Below are 18,783 nucleotides of genomic sequence, written 5' to 3' on the forward strand. Positions count from 1 at the left end.
CTTTTACACACTTACTGTTGAAGTTTGTGACAGAAGTGGCATACTTGTCTAGGTTAGCCGCTGACTCTAAGCAGTCCTGTAGAAGCCCTTCCGTTGCTTCAGACCAACACTGCACTACTTTCTGTACTGGGTCATCACGCTTCAATTTCTGTTTGTAAGTCAGGTGGAGGAGTACAGTGTTGTGATCAGATTTTGAAAAAAAGCAGACAGGGAATGGAATGGTAGTCAAGGACGTTTAGACCTCTAGAAGATGGGTTGATGGTATTTTGGGAACACATTCTTGAGGTTGGCTTGGTTGAAGTCACTGGTTACAATGAACAAGGTCTCGGCGTATTCTGTTTCAAGACCGTAGCGTTGTATACTCCGTCAAGTATACTCTTCACTTCCGCATGGGGTGGGATGTAGACCACTGTCAGGACAGCGGAGGTGAAGTCACGCAGCAGGTAGTAGGGATGGCACTTTACTATAAGATATTCTAGAACCGGGGAGCAGTAACTTGACAGGGTTGCCACATCTGAGAACCAGGAGATGTTGATTAGGAAGAAGACCTATTGCCCCTTGACTTGCTCAAGGATGCCGAGCGGTCCATTTGGTGAACTGAGAAGCCTGTCGCATGGGGAAAAGGAGGTTCAGAACCCACATATCGTAGACCCATGACTTTAGCTTGGACCCGACTTTAGCTTGGACCCGGCAGTCATAATTGTGGTAGCGGTGGAGTCCCATAATCAAGACCCCAGAGTCCATTACAGACACCCCGAAGACTGTTACAGAGATCCCAGAGCCCATTACACAGACCTCAGAAACTGCTACAGAGACCCCGGAGCTCAATATGGAGACCCTGGCTGATATCAAGCAGTGACTGGAGGAACAGCAGAGGTGGAACAAGAAGAGAGAAAAGTGAATTCTATTGTAATAAAATCTTGCATTATATTCTGTGTTTCAAGATTGCACCACAGTGTGGCGACACTTTGCGTAAAACATACGAGAAAACACTTTTCACTGTATTTTTATATACAGATGACAATAAATCTACATCTAACTGTACCATCTTCATAGAATCACAGAATCCATACAATATGGAAGCAGGCCATTTAGCCTACCAGTCCACAGTGACCCTCCAATGAGCATTTCACCCAGACCCACCCCTTTTCCATGGCTAATCTACTTAACCTGCACATCTCTGGGCTGTGGGAAGAAACTGGAGCACCCGGAGGACAACCATGTAGACACGGGGAGAATGTGCAAACTCCACACAGACAGTCGCCGAGTGTGCAATCAATCCAAGGTCCCTGTAAGGCAGCGGTGCTAACCACTGAGCCACCACTGGCATGCAGCACAGGAACTAATCCCAAGATTACAACCCTCGAAGGCCTGTTTTTCAACATATTGCCTGACTTCCTCAATTCTCTTTGCAGATCTGATTGTTCTTTCTGCCAGTCTTGTTGGTACTAGTATGGACTAAACATCTGGCTGCTCACCCTTCCCTTCAGAATATCCTGTGCCCTGGCACCGAGGAGGCAACATACCATCTCGGAGTCTCTGTACATCCCTCAAAGTTGCTACCCAAGTTGATAGGGTTGTAAATAAGGTGTATGGTGTGTTGCCTTGCATTGGGAGGGGAATTGAGTTTAAGAGCTGCGAGGTTATGCTGCAGCTCTATAAAACTCTGTTTAGACGACACATGGAATATTGTGTTCAGTCCTGGTCACCTCATTATAGGAAGGATGTAGAAGCTTTAGAGAGGGTGCAGAGGAGATTTACCAGGATGCTGCCTGGACTGGAGGACAGGTCTTACGAGGAAAGGTTGAGGGAGCTAGGGTTTTTTCATTGGAGCAAAGAAGGTTGAGAAATGACTTGATAGAGGTGTACATGATGATGAGAGGCATAGATAGAGTGGGTAGTCAGAGACTTCTTTCCAGGGTGGAAATGACTATTATGAGGGGGCATAAATTTAAGGTGATTGGAGGAGGGTATAAGGGAGATGTCAGAGGCTCTTTACACAGAGAGTGGTGGGTGCGTGGAATGCGCTGCCGGCAGTGGTAGTGGAGTCAGATAATTTAGAGACTTTTAAGTGACTCTTGGATAGGCACATGGAGGATAGTAAAATGTAGGGTATGCAGGGTAGTTTGATCTTCGTAGGATAATAGGTCAGCACAACCTTGTGGGCCGAAGGGCCTGTACTGTGCTGTACTGTTCTATGTTCTCTTTTGCGGCCAAAGAAACGCCTCTCTATGCCCCTTGGGTACATGTGACAAACTATCAATTAGAATGCTAAGAAATTCCAATTATCACTCCAGGAATTCCCTCTTTCCTATGCTGGCCGTTAAAAATATGGTCCCAGAAAGGCCAACAAGCTAAAGATTATAATTGCGTAATTATATTTAGGATTTCAACTGCTCCAATATGAATTAGGATAATATAGTACAACAGGTTTAGAGGGCACAGAATATCAATACGTGGATGATCCTACAAGGAACAGTGCAATGCTGGACCTCATTCTGTGAAAATAAAGCCAGACAAGTGTTCAAAGTGACTGTGGGGGCACGCGTTATTAGATAGTGACCACAACACTACACGTATTGTATTAGTTCTGGAAAAGGACAAAAAGGAAAAGACAGACATATAGCAACGACAATGGGAGCAAAACAACAAAGACCCTGGTGGAGCATAAGAAGTGCAAGGGGGATCTCAAGAAAGCAATTTGGAGAGTAAAGAGGGGGCACAGAAAAACACGAGCGAACCAGATTAGAGAGAATTGCAAGGTATTCAACAAGTTGTTGGCAACCACTGACTAACAAGTCACTTGGTCAAAATCCTGAAGGTCCCTCCCCAAGGCATTGTGGGTCAACCCACAGCAGGTGGACTGCAGCAGTTCAAGGAAGCAGCTCACCCCCACCTTCTCAATGACAACTAGGGACGGGCAATAAAAGCTGGTCAGGCAGTGATACCACATCCCACATATGAATTTTAAGAAGGGACTAGTTCCTGGTCGGCATAGATGAGTTGGGCTGAAGGGCCTGTTTTCATCCTATGTGACTGTATGACTCTATCTTGGAGCATTTGACCACAGATACCTGAAGGTGGCAGAATGGGTTAATAGGGTAGTTAAGAAAGCGTGTGGTAGGATTGACATAATTTGTCGCGGCATAGTTCTGGTCACCACACTATAGGAATGATGTGATTGCACTGGTGGGGTACAGAGGAAAGCATCACAGCGATGAAGAGAGGCTGGATAAGCTCAGGTTGTTTTCTTTGGAGCAGAGAAGGTTGAGATGGTACCTGATAGAAGTGTATAAGATTATGAGGGACATGGACAGGGTAGATAGAAAGCAGTTGTTCCCTTAGTTGAAGGTCATTAATGAGGGGCCATAATTTTAAAATGAAAGGCAGGAGGTTTAGAGGAGATTTGAAGGAGGGTTTATTCACACAGAGGGTGGTGGTATCTGGAATGCACTGCCTAGGAGGGTAGTTGAGGCAGGAAATCTAACAATCTTTAAAAAAATACTTGGATGGGCACTTGAATAGTCATAACTTTTAAGGCCGTGGACTGAATGCAGGTAGTGGGATGAATGTTAGTAGTAGTGTATCTTTGGTGGTACAGACTCAAAGACTTGAAAGTCTATGATTCAATGATCTGGTCATTAAACTCCCAAAGACCAAAATGCTGCTAGTTCAAAATTTAAACTCCAAAATAAATGATGTGATTAAAAATAATGCATTCTATATCAAAATAATGTGCAATATTAGTTGCGCTGTCCTCCTGCATTAAAATACCTCAAATTAGGGCCAACGACTGTGAAAGTACATAACAGGATATAGATAGATTGATGACTTGGGCACAGAAATGGCAGATGGAGTTTAATCCAGACAAATGTGAGGTGATGCATTTTTGAGAGTCAAATTTAGGTGTGAATTATATTGTAAATTGCAGAACCCTTAGGAATACTAACATTCAGACAGATCTGGGTGTGTAGGTTCACAGTTCCCTGAAAGTGGCAATACAGGTAGTCAAGGTGATTAAGAAGGCATATGGCACCCTTTCCTTCATCGTCCAGGACGTGGAGTACAAGAGTTGGCAAAACATGTTGCAGCTATATAAAACCTTTGTTAGGCCGCATTTGGAGTATTGTGTGCAGTTTTAGTCACCACACTACCAGAAGGATGTGGAAGCTTTGGAGACAGCGCAGAGAAGGTTCACCAGGATGTTACCTGGTCTCCAGGGCATTGGTTATGAGGAAAGGTTTAATAGATTAGAAGTGTTTTCACTGGAAAGACGGAGGCTGAGATGAGACCTGATAGAGGTCTACAAAATTATAAGGGGCATAGATAGGGTGGATAGTCAGAGGCTTTTTCCCAGGGTTGAAGTTTCAATTACAAGGGGGCACAGGTTTAAGGTCAGAGGGAGAAAGTTTAAGTGAGATGTGTGAAGGAAGTTTTTTCTTTCTTTATTCATTAAAGGGATGTGGCTGGTTAGGCAGCATTTATTGCCCATCCCTAATTCCCCAGACGGCAGTTCAGAGTCAACCACATTGCTGTGGGTCTGGAATCACATGTAGGTCAGACCAGGTGAGGATGGCAGTTTCCTTCCCTAAAGGATTTTAGTGAACAAGACAGGTTTTTCCAACAATTGACAATGGAATCATGGTCATCATTAGATTCTTAATTCCAGGTATTTTATTGAATGCAAATTCCACCATCTGTTGTGGCGGGATTTGAACCTGGGTCCCCAGAATATTATCTGGGTCTCTGGATTAACAGTCCAGCGATAATACAACTAGGCCATCAACCTCTCACCCCGTTGAGGTTTTTCATGCAGAGAGTGGTAGCAGCCTGGAAGGCACTACCAGAAGAGGTGGTGGAAGCAGGCACATTGAAGGCATTTAAGAGGCACCTAGATGGGTACATGAATAGGGAGGGAACAGACGGATACGAATCGAAAAATGGCAGGTTTGCTTTTGGATTAATTAGGGCCTGGTCCTGTGCTATACTTTTTCATTTGTTCATTTGATATAAATACAGGAAATGCTGTTCCAATTAAGCAACATCCTTAAAGGCTTAACTCTCTGAAGTCAACACAGGTTCAAAAAGAGACTATCACATGCTCAAAGACAATATAATTGAAGTAAGTTCCAGTGACTGGAGTTCACCCATAATAATGGTGCCAAAACCAGATGGTGCTCAACAATTACGTGTGAACTATCACAAAGTCAATGCTGTTACAAAGTCTGAATCATATTCTATTCCATTTTGGAAGACTGTGTTGAGAAGATAGGACAAACAACTTACATTTCTGAGTTAGATTTACTCAGAGGATACTGGCAGGTACCTTAATCCGAAGGAGCAAAGCCAATTTCAGCTTTTGTGAGACTAAATGCATTATACCAATATAAGGTCATGCCATTTGGTATGAAGAATGTGCCAGCCACATTTCAAAGACTAACTAATGGAGTCACTTCTGGATTATCCAATTGTGTGGTGTACATCGACGACCTGGTGATTTTTAGTTAAATATGGAAGGAAGATATGCAATATGTATCGGAAATGTTAGAAAAGCTTCGGGAGGCAGGCTTGGTGGTCAACCTGGCTAAGAGCGAATTTGCTTCATTTCCGGTTCTGTTTTGCATGAATTTGTATATGGGGTCTAATTCCACATGTTTGTCGATCACATTACGCGTTCAAAACCAGGCCTCTAGGAATTCCCCTGTGTGTCTGTGGTTGGCTTGAGCTAGGACGGTCATGTTGCCCTAGTTAAATTGATGGCCTTCATTGTCCGAGTGCACTGAGATGAGGGAAAGTTCGTCGTGTCATTTTGCTGGTAGGTGGTGTTTGTGTATCCCGATGGCTAGTTTCCTTCTGGTCTGGCTAACGTAATGTTTGTTGCAGTCATTGCAAGGTATCTTGTAAACTATGTTGGTCCTGCATGTCATGGGTATGGAATCTTTGGACACAACCCAACTTAACAGACCAGGTCATATAAATCCAAAGTGGAGTAGAACAACGTTGTTTCATTGCAGGCCGCACTGATAATGTTACCTAGCATGGTGATGCAATGTCTGTATGATAACCAGTCAGCACGGTGAGCAAACCAACCACCCCAGAAAACGTAATTGCTAATGCGTTGTCCCGGCTTTGACGAAAAAGCATTCAGTGGCGGAAATAAATGGACTGAAATAGAATGTAGTAGTGAATGTTTGCATGCTTAAAGTCAATGTAATGTATATGTATTATAGCGTACTAATAGAGTAAGACTAAAAGTTTTAAAAATAAAGCCATTTGTACATTGATAGCTCATTTCTTTTAAGGGGGAAGGTGTAATATGCTGTCTCCTTAAATGGCTATTTTGTCCTGGTTTTTTTTGGGAGAGAGGCTGTAAGGCAGATGTGCTGAGCAGTCTACCAAAACCACGACGTAAACAACCTGTGAGCCCCTTTTCTTTTAAACAGTCTGAATGGGTGTGGCCAGCTCTCACAGATCAGGATTTCTGAGTAACATCATAAGCCTTTGGGTTCTTAAAAGAATTGAAAGCATCAGTGAATGATTCCAGCTGCTATTTTCTCTGAATCTTCTCTTGATGTTTTTTACCTCCTGCATTGGAGATGACCATGTGAGAATGAATTTGCCTTTTTTCCAAGGAGTGTGTTTATGGGATGTTGCTATATTGGAGCAGGTAATTAGTAACAGGTACTGTATCTATTATTCGGTTAAGTTTTCTAGTTGTTAAACTATTCTAAATTCCTCCTTCTTTTGTTTGTATTTTAATTACAGTGTTTAAATAAACTGTGTTTTGCTCACCATCGAGTAGTTTGTTCAGTTGCATTGCATCTGGAACATGGCACTTCACATCTATCTTTAAAATAAGATAAAAATAAGGGTCTAGGCTACCTTCTTAAAATATTTTGAGGTGGTCTGGTCTGGTCCATGACAATAGGGTTACTCTGTCGTTAGAAAGAGATGACGGGTGATGGTTTAGCCTGAGGGTCACCACTCGACAGACAAAGAGAGAGGTTGAGAAGGAGCGACATTCATGGTAATCTCAGCTGACACAAGAATTGAACCCAAACTTTTGGCATTATTCTGCTTCCTCCAAACACAAAAGATGAGAGTAAAATAGGTGGAAAGAAAAGTTGCAAGAGGGATACATAGTTTAGAGAGATATTAACATGTTAAGAAATTGGGTAAAACAAAATTGACAAATGGAGAATGTGGGGAAAATATGAAGCTGTTCATTTTGGAGGGGAGAACAAAAGAGCAGTAATATTTAAATAGAGAAACACTGCAGAAAACTGCAACACAAGGGGGATACTATTGCATGAAGAAAAATCCAGCACACAGGTGCAGCAGGTAATCAGGAAGGCTAATGGAATATTGGCCTTTACTTCAAGGGGATTGGAGTATAAGAGTAGGGAAGTCTGTACCACTGTACAAAGTGCTGGTAAGGCAACATCTTACTATTGTGAGCAGTTTTGTCCCCTTCTTTAAGGAAAGATATCATTGCATTGGAGGTAGCTCACAAGGATGATCACTGATGTAGAGGTTATCTTATGAGCAAAGGTGAAACAGACTGCAATGCTACTGACTGGAATTTGGAAGAATGATCTAAGGGATTTCTGAAGAAGGGTCTAGGCCCGAAACGTCAGCTTTTCTGCTCCTCTGATGCTGCTTGGCCTGCTGTGTTCATCCAGCTCTACACCTTGTTATCTCTAGGATTCCTAAGGAGATTGGCAGGATAAATGGTGAGAAGACGTCTCCCCTCATTGGAGAGTCTAGGAGCAGAAGGCATAGTCTTAGAATACGTGGGTCCACAATTGAGAGAACTGCACAGAGGCCGGTATCCTGTCACCAAGTCACCCTTTATTTACATGTGCACAGTACACTGGCTGTGGCCACCAGCTCGGAGTCAGTCCTCAGGGCTGAGGAGATTCTAAGTCCCCTGCTTATATCTGTCAGCCAGAGCTTTCCTGATTGGCCTAATCAAAGATCTCATAGTCAATGAGATCCTCCTGGTTCCAATCTCTACAACTACCTTAAGGAACTAAACCAGACATGTCTTGGAACTGAGATGACTGACATCCAACCTTCACAACCACCTTCCTTTGTGCCAGGTATGATGTCCAACCATCAGAGAGTTTATCCCCCAATTCCCATTGACTCTATTTTTGCTAGCCATCCTTAAAAAACACACTGTCAAGGGCTGTCACTCTCGAATTGTCTCACTTCACCTCTGGAATTCAGCTCTTTTGTCCATGTTTGGACCAAGGCTGCAATGAGGTCAGGAGCTGAGTGGCCCAGGCAGAACCCAAACTAATAGTGAGAGAGCAGGCTATTGCTAAGCAAGTGCTGCTCGAATGCACTTTTAAAGACACCTTTCATCACTTGACAATAAACTGGCCAGATCAGATTTGTCCTGCTCCTTGAGTAAAGGATGTACCTGGTAATTTTCCATGTTGTTGCATATATCCCAGTGTTGTACCTGGAACTACACTGGAACAGTTGGGCTCAGGACAGGGCAAGCTCTGGAGTGCTTCAATACCATTGTCAGAATATTATAGAGATCGGAAACTTATTTTTATTCCAAACCTGCATTATAATTTTGCTTTATAAGGAAACTGTTCCATATCTGCTTCACCTATTGAATTACTTGTAAGTATTGCGCATAACAAAGCCCTCTACTTTCATCACAGTAGATAGAGTTCAGAAGAAAAAATCAGCTGAACGGTAGATTATGAGACCTAAATATGAATTTTCAGGAAGATATAGCATCTTGAGACATGCATTTCAGTTTCCTGTTATATGTGAATAACATAAAATGAGACCAAAAACCTCCTTTCATGTGAATCCATTTGTCAACCCAACAGTGAACCACATTGATCATCATTTGCCTGACTGGTATTTTCTAGTAAGCTGTATCACTTTTGACCTCAGAAATTTGGGTGCAACTTTGAAGTTGTTTCGAACTATGGACCCAGTAATTTTTCAGCAGCTGATACATCGTTCAAACCTAGTACGGCAATACTTTCCTTGAATTCAAGGCCCTCCTCTGTACTTAATTACTAGTGGGTTCACAGGACATCAGCTGAAATCCATTAGTATAAATGTTTAAATTCAATTATTAAATTGATTAGTTGCATCATTTTGGTGGACTCTTAATTCCAGATATTTATTGAACTCAAATTCCACTATCCGCCATAGCAAGATTTGAATGCAGGTTCCCAGAACATTATCTGGGTCACTGGATTAATAGCCCAGCAATAATACCACTAGGCCAGTGCCTCCCCCTTTTATATGTTGCAATTGTACCAGCCTCCACCACTTCCATACATGCACCATACTCTGCGTGAAAAAGTTGCTCCTTAGGTCGTTTCTAAATATTTTCCCTCTCACCTTAAACCTATGTCCTCTATTTTTGGACTCCTCTACCCTGGGAAAAAGACCTTGATGATTCACTCTATCCATGCCCCTCACGATTTTATTAACTTCTATAATGTCACCCCTCAGCATCAACCCCCAGCCTAATCAGCCTCTCCCTAAAGCTCAAACCCTCCAACCCTGACAACATCCTTGTAAATCTTTTTCTGAACCCTTTCAAGTTTAACATCTTTCCTATAGCAAGGAGACCAGAACTGAACAGTATCCCAAAAGTGGTCTAACCATTGTCCTGTACATCTGCAACATGTGCTCTCAACTCCTACGCCCAATGCACTGACCAATAAAAGCAAGTATACCAAACACCTTCTTCACTACCCTGTCTACCTGCAACTTCAGTTTTAAGGAACAATGAACCTGCACTCCAAGTCTCTTTGATTGGGAACACTTCCCAGGACCTTACCACTAAGTGTATAAGTCCTGCCCTGATTTGCCCTACCAAAATATAGCACTTCTCAAGCATCTAGATTAAACTCCATCTGCCACTTCTTGGCCCATCTGATCAAGGCCCCGTTGTACTCTGAGGTAACCTTCTTTGCTGTGAATGAGTAAAAGTTAGGAGTCAACCAAACGTGCCAGACACTCCCTCTTTTATCCTGCCCTTGTCCTCTCCACCTCTTGAACTATCGTAGCATTCCTTCTATAACTGATTGGAACTTGTTCCCAGCTCCCTCCAATACCATTTATTTAGCCATACTTTCATCTAACCTATCTTCCTATTCCTATATACAGTAGTGCACGGCACTGAAGTAATCTGAAGATTATCCCTGAGTCGCCTTCCTCTTTACAACCTAACTCTCTCAGTTCTTGCTGCGGTACCTCATTTCTTTTCTTCCCCATATTGTTAGTACTGACACATACCATGATAGCTAGTGGTTTCCCCTCCCTCTTCAGAATGCCCTGCAGCTGCTCTAAGACATCCCTGACTCTGGCAACAGGGAGGTAACATCCCATTCAAGAGTCTCGCTTGCAGTCATAGAACTGCCTGTCTGCTCCCCTTCCAATCAAGTCTGCTATCATTAAAGTTCTCTCAATGTTTTCCTGTCCTGGTCTACAGCAGAGCCAACCCTGGTGTCACCAACTTGGCTGCTGCTACTTTCTGCTGAGAGGATATTCCCAGAACAGTATCCAACATATGTTATCTGTTTGAGAGGGGAATGGCCACAGAGGACTCCTGTGCCGCCTGCCCATGCTGACGAGCCTTCCTTTATTTAAATGTACGAGGCCTAACAGGTCAGGCAGACGAAGTCATTGCATGGTTGGGAACATGAGACTGGGATAGCATAGTAATTACAAAGATGCGGCTCAGGGATGGACAGGACTGACAGCTTAATGTTCCAGGGTATAGATGCTATAGTAAGGATAGAAAGGAAGGCAAGACAGGAAGGGTGTGGTGTTTTTGATTGGGGATAACATTATGCCTGTACTTAGGGAGTATATTCCTGGGAATATGTCCAGGAAAGTTATTTGGGTAGAACTGAGAAATAAGAAAGGGTTGATTACCTTATTGGGATTGTACTATATAGACCCCCTATAGTCAGCAGGAAATTCAAACAAATTTGTAAGGAGATCTCAGGTATCTGTAAGAATAATAGGGTTGTTATGGTAGGGGATTTTAACTTTCCAAGCATAGACTGGAACTGCCATAATGTTAAGGGCTTGGATGAAGAGGAACTTGTTAAGTGTGTACAAGAAAATTTTCTGATTCAGTATGTGGATGTATGTACTAGAGAAGGTGCCAAACTTGACCTATTGTTGGGAAATAAGGCAGGACAAGTGACTGAGGTGTCAGTGGTGGAGCACTTTGGTACCAGTATTTATTTTAAAAGTGATGGAAAAGGAAGAAGGCCAATTTTGACAGCATTAGCCATGAACTTTCAAAAGTTGACTGGGTTTGGATGTTCACAGGTAAAGGGACGGCTGGAAAATGGGAAGTCTTCAAAAATGAAATAACGAGAATCCAGAGACAGTATGTTCCTGTTACGGTGAAGGGCAAGGCTGGTAGGTGTAGGAAATGCTGGATGACTAGTGAAATTGAGGTTTTGGTCAAGAAAAAGAAGGAAGCATATGTCAGGCAGGGACAGCAGAGTTAAGTGAATTCGTTGAAGAGTATAAAGGCAGTAGAAGCATACAGAAGGGAGATAGTGAGCTTGGTGCCGTGATGTAATGAAAACAATCTATCTCTCAACATCAGCAAAGCTAAAGAACTGATTTTTAAAAAAAATATATACTTTATTCATAGAAATACAAAAAGAAATACATTTACACACCTATCCAGTCATGCTGGCTGTTCCAGGTTACTCTGGTATTACATGCACAAACCAAACATAAAACTCTGGCGTTTGTCTCTCCCAAGAGTCACAATTGACCTCCTGACCATTTGAGGAGGCATCAGCTGGGCCCAGTTACTGAATGGGCCCCCTGTTACGTTCTGGCAGAGAGGCCTTACACGGTGGTCTTTCCCCACCGCGCCTTGGCGGCAGCTGCCCCAAGCTTTAATGCATCCCTCAGCACGTAGTCCTGGACCTTGGAATGTGCCAGTCTGCAGTTAGCTCAGTCGGAGTTAACTCTTTCACCTGAAAGACCAGCAAGTTACGGGCAGACCAAGGGCGTCTTTCACCGCGTTGATGGTCCTCCAGGCGCAGTTGATGTTGGTCTCGGTATGCGTCCCAGGAAACAGCCCATAAGAGCACAGAGTCCTGTGTCACGGAGCTGCTTGGGACGAACCTCGACAAAAGCCACTGCATTCCCCTCCAGACTTCCTGTGCATAGGCACACTCCAGAAAGAGGTGATTGACAGTCTCGTCCCCCCCGCAGCCACCTCGAGGGCAGTGTGCCGTGGCGCAGAGAGCCCAGGTTGCATAAAGGGTCTCACTGGCAGCGCCCCTCTCACCAGCAGCCAAACAACGTCCTGGTGCTTGTTCGAAAGTTCTGGTGATGAGGCATTCTGCCAAATGACTTTGGCAATCTGCATAGGGAACCACGTGACAGGATCTACCCTCTCCTTTTCCTGAAGGGTTCCAAGGACGCTACGTGCTGACCACTGCCTGATGGCCTTGTGGTCAAAGGTGTTTTCCATTACAAATTTCTCCACGAACGACAGGTGGTACGGGATGGTCCAACTGCTTGGAGCGTTCCGCGGCAACGAGGCCAAGCCCATTCTTCGCAACACCGGGGACAGGTAGAACCTCAGTGCGTAGTGACACTTGGTGTTTGCGTACTGAGGATCTACGCACAGCTTGATGCAGCCACACACAATGGTAGCCATCAGGGTGAGGGCAGCATTTGGTACATTTTTCCCCCTTTATCAAGGTCTTTATACATGATGTCCCTGCGGACCCAGTCCATCCTCGACCTCCAAATGAAGTGGAAGATGGCCTGGGTGACCGCAGTGGCGCAGGTTCAGGGAATAGGCCAGGCCTGTGCCACGTACAACAACACCGAAAGCCCCTCACACCTGATGACCAGGTTTTTACCCGCAATGGAGAGAGACCGGTGGTTCCACCTGCCCAGTTTCTGCCTCAGTTTGGAGAAATGCTCCACCCAAGTCTTGGTGCACGCCCCAGCCACTCCAAACCAAATACCCAGCACCTTCAGGTAGTCTGTCCTGACAGTGAAGGGAATGAAGGATCGGTCAGCCCAGTTACCAAAGAACATGGCCTCATTCAAACTGGTCACAGATGCTCAAGAGCCTACTGACTGCTGGTCGGCACAGAAAATGGCAACATCATCCATGTACAGGGAGGTCTTGACCTGCAGGCCTCCGCTGCCTGAGATAGTCACCCCCCTCAAGCTCACATCCTTCCTGATGGATATGGCAAAGGGCTCTATGCAGCACACAAACAAGGCAGGAGAGAATGGGCAGCCCTGCCTGACTTCAGATCTGACTGGGAAGCTGTCTGATTCCCACCTGTTGATTGAGACTGCGCTAACAATTTTGTTGTAGAGCAGCCAGATCCAATCGCAGATGCCCTCCCCAAAGCCCAATTTGGAAAGAACCTCTCTCATGTAAGTATGTGACACCCTGTCAAAAGCCTTCTCCTGGTCCAGGCTGATGAGGCAGGCATCCACCCCCCTGTCCTGCACGTAGGCGATCATATCCCTGATGAGCGCGAGGCTCTCAGCGATCTTCCTGCCTGGTACAGCACAGGTCTGGTCAGGGTGAATCACCGATCCCAGAGCAGACCTGACCCGGTTGGCTACGACCTTAGCCAGGATTTTGTAATCCACATTCAACAATGAAATCGGTCGCCAATTCTTGATTTCTTCCCTCTCCCCCTTCCGCTTGTAGATGAGGGTAATGATGCCCTTCCTCATGGATTGGCACATGGTACCTGCCTGAAGCATACTGTGGTACACCTCCAGCAGGTCCTGGTCGATCAAGTTCCACCGAACAGAATACAACTCGACTGGCAAGCCATCGCTCCCAGGAATTCTATTCTTCTCAAAGGACTCGAGGGCCTTGGTCAACTCATCCAGAGATATTGGCTGGTCCAGCCTCTCCCGCGTGCTGTCATCTAAAACCTCCGTGATAAAGGACAGGAACGACTGGGAGGCCGTGCTGTCAGTGGGCTTCGCGTCATACAGTCTGGCATAAAAGGATTTGCTGATCCTCAGGATGTCAGACTGAGATGACACCACTGAGCCATCTTCTTCCCTCAACCTGCTAAGCACAGAGCTCTCCCTGTGCACCTTCTGGAAGAAGAAACATGAGCACGTCTCATCCTGCTCTACAGAGTGGACTCTGGACTGGAAGATTATCTTGGAGGCCTCTGCAGCGAAGAGTGAGGCTTGCTGGCTCTTCACCTCGCGGAGGTCCTCCGTGACATCGACCCCCACCGACTGCAGAAGGAGCAGGTTCTGCATCCTTTTCTGAAGTCGTGACAGCTTTCCCCGCCTCTCTCTCGCCTTCTGAACACCCTTGAGGATGAAGAACCTCTTGATGTTCCTTTTTATTGTCTCCCACCAGTCGCCCGGAGACTCAAAGAGGGGCTTCACGGTTCTCCAACTGGCGTAATCCCTCTTGAGCTCCTCAATGTTCTCTGGGGTCAACAGTGTCAGGTTGAGCTTCCACATTCCCTTGCTGGCCCGATGGTCATCCTGTAGGTGACAGTCGGCCAGCAGGAGGCAGTGGTCAGAGAAGAACACTGGCTCGACATTGGTGGATCCGACCGAGAACGCTTGAGACACAAACAGGAAGTCTATCCTCGAGCGGATAGACCCGTCTGAACGTGACCAGGTGTACCTACACTGCGCTCCATCCGCAGGGGTGCTGAAGACGTCGAGCAGCTTGGCATCTTTCACCATATCCATCAAGAACCTGGACGTGGCGTCCAGTTTACTATCTCCCCCAACTACTCCCACGCCGGATCTTCCATCTGCTTCTATGATGCAGTTGAAATCCCTGGCCAGAATGACCGGCCTGGATGTAGCCACCAGGAGTGGAAGCTGTTGCAGGACGGCCAACCGCTCACTCCACACTGCTGGGGCGTACACATTGATTAGTCTCAGGGGAGCGTTCCTGTATGTAATATCTGCCAGCAGGAGGCGCCCACCGACCACCTCCTTAACTTGGGAAATGGAGAAGCTGCCTCCTCATAACAGGATACCCAAGCCAGAGGAGCGACAGTCATTACCCTCTGACCAAATCGAATGCCCATGGGTCCACAGGCTTGACCATTTCCTTTAACTGCTGAGGTGCGGTATCCCACACTCCTGCAGAAACAGGAGGTCCGCCTTAATGTTGGTCAGGTAGGCCAAAGTGGAGACACATCACGTTGTCAACCTGATACTGCGCACATTAATACTCGCGATCCGTACACCCATTAAGTGTTAACCGCGGTAGCATCCCCGAGTCCATTTCCCCCCAAGGTCCAAACCCTGTGCCAGTCCCTGCATTCCCGTTGTGCGGGCAAACAGCTGGACACGTTCCAGGCTGAGGTAACCGGCCATGCTGTCTTCCGGGTCACTGTCCCTGTCTGGTGTAGCGGGGGTGAGGATGAGACCGGGAACATCCGCCGGCGGTTCAGGCTGGGGGCCTGCCGTTCCCTGCTCCTTGCAGGAGGCTTCGCTGCTCCCACTCGCCCGGAGCAGCAAAGCTAAAGAACTGATCATCAACTTTCAGAAAGAAAGGAGAACACAACCCCAACAGCATTAATGGAACTGAGGTTAAGAGAGTGAAGAGCATCAAGTTCCTTGGAGTGACGAAAAACGGCAACCTGCCCTGGACTTCCCATGTAGATGCAACAGTCAAGAAGGCACAACAATGCCTCTTCTTCCTCAGACAGCTCAGGAAATTTCAGGGACCTGATCAGGTGCACCCTAGAACCCTGTGGGAAGCTAGAGAAGTGATTGCTGGGTGTAGCGGATGGGCCACTCAAAATGGGAAATCAAGTCAAGTATTGGTTAAAGTTTTTGAACAAAGACACTGATATAAACAAGCTGCAGACCCAGGCAGGCAGGCTGCAGCTGCAGACAGCACAATATACAATTGACTAAAAGACAGCATGAACTGCAGGTGCTGGAGTCAGAGATAACACAGTGTGGAGCTGGAGGAACACAGCAGGTCAGGCAGCATCAGAGGAGCAGGAAAGCTGACGTTTCGGGTCAGGACCCTTCTTCAGAAATGGCGAGGGGGAAGGGAGCTCAGAAATAAACAGAGACAGGAGGGATGGGGCTGGGAAAGGTAGGTGGGATAGTGATAGGTGAGTGCAGGTAGGGAGTGGTGGGGATTGGTCAGTGAGGTGGCAGAGAAGATGGACAGGTTGTGTCAAATCAAGGAGGTGGGGATGAGAGGTCATGGGATGAGGCCAGGGGTGGGGAGATTTTGAAACTGGTAAAATCCACATTTAGGGTACTAGGCTGTAGGCTCCCAAGGCGGAATATTAGGTGTTGCTCCTCCAGTTTGCGGGTGGCATCATTGTGACACTGGAGGAGGCCCAGGATGGACATGTCACCCAGGGAGTGGGAGGGGGAGTTGAAATGGTTTGCAATCGGAAGGTGTTGTTTGTCGTAAATAGAGCCCAGATGCTCTACAAAGCGGTGTCCAAGCCTCCACGAGATCTCACCGATGTACAGGAGGTCACATTGGGAGCAGCAGATGCAATAGAGATAGTAGGACAATAGTAGACGTAGTAGCACAATATACAATTGACTAAAAGATAGCATGAACTGCAGGTGCTGGAGTCAGAGATAACTCACCTATCACCATCCCACCTACCTTTCCCAGCCCCATCCCTCCTGTCTCTGTTTATTTCTGAGCTCCTTTCCCCCTCGCCATTTCTGAAGAAGGGTCTAGACCTGAAACGTCAGCTTTCCTGCTCCTCTGATGCTGCTTGGCCTGCTGTGTTCATCCAGCTCTACACTTTGCTGTTGCAGATGCAATAGACCATGTTGACAGATGTGCAGGTGAACCTCTGTCTAATGTGGAAGGTTTGTTTGGTGCCTTGAATGGAGGTGAGAGGGGAGGTGTAGGGACAGGTGTAGCACTTCCTGTGGTTGCAGGGAAAGGTGCCAGGAGTGGTGGGACCAGTGGGGAGTGTCGAGCGGACAAAGGAGTCGCAGAGAGAGCGGTCCCTCTGAAAGACAGATAGGGGTGGGTAGGGAACTATATCTTTGATTGTGGGGTCAGATTGTAGGTAGCGGAAGTGGCAGAGAATGATACGTTGGATATGGAGGTTGGTGGGGTGATATGTGAGGACAAGGGGGATTCTGACTGTTTTTGTTATGGTGAGGGTATGTGAGGGCACAGGTGAGGGAAATGCAAGAGATGCAGTTTAGAGTACTTTTGACCACCAAAGGGGGGAAGTTGCAGTCCCTGAAATAAGAGGACATCTGGGATGTTCGGGAGTGGAACACCCCATCTTGGGAGCAGATGCTGTGGAAGCGAGGGAATTGGGAGTAGGGGATCGCATTCTTGCAGGAAGGTGGGCGAGAGGAGGTGTAGTCTAGGTAGCTGTGGGAGTCGGTTTCGAGGCGGTCGCCAGAGATGGAGACAGAGAGATCCAGGAAGGAGAGGGAGGTCACGACGGCAGTTGGAGATGAAGAGGTCGAGGGAGGGTAGGAGGCCTTGGGGTGCTGTCCAGGAGGATGGGGTGTGTTGGAGGTTGGATAAAGGGTCGGTGGAGGGGTTATACTTGCGGTTAAAGAAATAGGCATGGAGGCAGCGAAAAAAGTGTTTGACGTCCAGAAGTGAATGGAATTCATTGATGCTGTGGGCAGAAAGGAATGAAAGTGAGTCCTTTACTGAGGACTGACTGTTCGTCAAGCTGCTTCTGAAACACCTCACACTCTTTTCTGGGAAGCCTACCTGACTTACATGCCCCTGGCACTTTCAGAAATGGAGGACCAAAGTCTTCAGTGAGGGGGAGGTCTGGGGGGATGGTGAGGACCGGCAAGGCTTGGGGCTGGGACTGGGTGTAGAGCCGGTGCTGGATTGGAGCTGGGTGTGGGGGCGGAGTTAGTGACATCATCAGCAATGTCGGCAGTGGGTCGGGCAATGTCAGTGTCCGTGCGTCAGTGGCATGAGTCATGATGTTGACATCGGTGGTGTTGTCATCGTCGCTGCAGGCATGAGCGGCGACATCGGCAGAAGTGACTTTGTCCTTGATGTTGGTGTGGGAGTGGCATTGGCAGCACCATCCTTGATGTAGGCAGTGTCAGCGGCATTCTCAGTGTCGGCGATGGAAGTGGCGGTGTCTGCGGTGTGTGGCGGCAGCAGCGGCATGGTTTGCGGCAGCAGAAGTGACGTGACTGGCGTCGGCACAAGTGACAAGATCAGTAGCATTAGCGGGTGAGGCAATGGTGACCACATGGTCAGTGGCGCCAAGCACATTGTGGGGGAAGTCCTGGGTAGGGTTGAGGACTTGGGAAGGAGAAGAGGCCTGTGTTTGGTGGTAAACACAGGTAAGTTTAGTGTATTTACTGAATAAAAACCAAAAGAACTGTGGATGCTGTAAATCAGGAACAAAAACAAAGTTGCTGGAAAAGCTCAGCAATTTTTATTTAGTGTATTTACGTTTTTTAATGTCCGATAGGGCGGAGTAAAAGCATTGGTTGAGGTTCTGCATCCTGCGCAGAATGAACAACAGAAGAGGTCCTTAGCAGGTCTGGGAGAGGGAGGCTCTGAGCTGGGGTAGGCTTCATTGTTGTGCCAGAAGATGCCGGCGCATTGCTGAGAGTGTGTGCTTGAGGATCCACAGAGAAAACCATTTTTGGAGGATCTGGATGTGTATGTAGAGGTTGTCGCGGTCAGGGCCAAATTGGGATGGCCTAAATGTAGACTTGAGTCCATTGGGGATGATCCGGTTCCGTAGGCAGGTACTGAGAAAGGCGAAGTGGCTGTAGTACCTGGTTTGCTTG

General features: G+C 46.6%; 1 protein-coding gene across 1 annotated transcript in view; it reads left to right on the forward strand.

Annotated features, from left to right (window-relative positions):
* The first annotated feature begins 18,233 nt into the window (after nucleotides 1-18,233).
* Nucleotides 18,234-18,783, forward strand: part of LOC125483690 (disintegrin and metalloproteinase domain-containing protein 12-like) — a 191,229-nt gene continuing 190,679 nt past the window's right edge. The window contains exon 1 of the mRNA XM_048599959.1: nucleotides 18,234-18,327. Within this exon, the coding sequence (XP_048455916.1) occupies nucleotides 18,234-18,327 (94 nt within the window). The remainder of the gene's footprint in view (nucleotides 18,328-18,783) is intronic.

Source organism: Rhincodon typus, chromosome 1, assembly GCF_021869965.1.
Source record: "Rhincodon typus isolate 14 chromosome 1, sRhiTyp1.1, whole genome shotgun sequence".
NCBI lineage: Eukaryota > Metazoa > Chordata > Chondrichthyes > Orectolobiformes > Rhincodontidae > Rhincodon > Rhincodon typus.